The following is a 921-nucleotide window of genomic DNA, read 5'->3' on the forward strand; positions in this document are numbered from 1 at the left end:
AATAATTCTGCACTCCCTGTATATCAGTAGACTTACAACTAAAAGTGTAAAATAATGAACTAAAGTTTCAGATTTCATGTGGTGCAGTGTCACCCTGCACTCTGCTCTTTGGGTGCGCCCCTGCTTTTTGTCTTTCTGTGAGGAAAATGTATTTAGAAGTGTATATATTTATATTTAAGTTTATATTTCGTTCTGTTGCTTGCTGTTGAGGGGTTTTTTTGAAAGGTACTTTACCTAACACAAGTGTTTGAGAGAAAAAATAATACGATACTTTTATTACTTTTCTGACAGTTACGTCACTGTTGGACGTTATGACCTCTGCTAACTGCCAGGCGTATTTCACAGTGTAAAAGAAGAAATGCTGTCAGCATACCTCAGGCCTCTCACCTGTTTTGTTTTTGTTTTTCTCTTCAGGAGATCCGACTGTAGAACACAAGGACACGCATGTTTTAATTATCATTATTGTTGCAGTTGTAAGTTGTCTTATTGTTGGCGTTTGTGTTGCAGTATTTTTCAACCGAAAATGGAAATCATCAACACGCGGCAACTCTTATGAACATCTACCTGAAATGTTAAAGAGTTGATCTGAAATGTTTGAGACGATGTGTGAAGCATTGTTATTTAGCGAGCAGACAGCATAAACAGAGCGTCTGTTGACAGCACTCAACTCACAGCAACAAGGGTTCGATGCACCGCTCCTCTGATCTCGAGTCACATTCGGGAGTCATTTTCTCCCAACAACCATTAAAAGTAACATTACATCAATACTGTGGCTGCAACAAGCTTTTTATAGACTTTAAATCTGTTTATTTTTCTTCTCCTTTTTTCTTTTCTGCAGAGCTTGATTTTACCGTGAGAACAGCAGGTAGAGAGGTGGAGGAGACAGACGTAGAGTAGATCAGTTTATGTAAGCTCTGATTA

General features: G+C 38.3%; 1 protein-coding gene across 1 annotated transcript in view; it reads left to right on the plus strand.

The window, feature by feature from the left end:
• LOC106455973 (uncharacterized) overlaps positions 1–915 on the plus strand; it is a 16,443-nt gene extending 15,528 nt beyond the window's left edge. The window contains exon 4 of the mRNA XM_013907936.1: positions 415–915. Within this exon, the coding sequence (XP_013763390.1) occupies positions 415–584 (170 nt within the window). The 3' untranslated portion in view covers positions 585–915. The remainder of the gene's footprint in view (positions 1–414) is intronic.
• The last annotated feature ends 6 nt before the right edge of the window (positions 916–921 follow it).

Source organism: Pundamilia nyererei, unplaced genomic scaffold, assembly GCF_000239375.1.
Source record: "Pundamilia nyererei isolate P.nyererei 1_Seehausen unplaced genomic scaffold, PunNye1.0 scaffold00623, whole genome shotgun sequence".
Lineage (NCBI taxonomy): Eukaryota > Metazoa > Chordata > Actinopteri > Cichliformes > Cichlidae > Pundamilia > Pundamilia nyererei.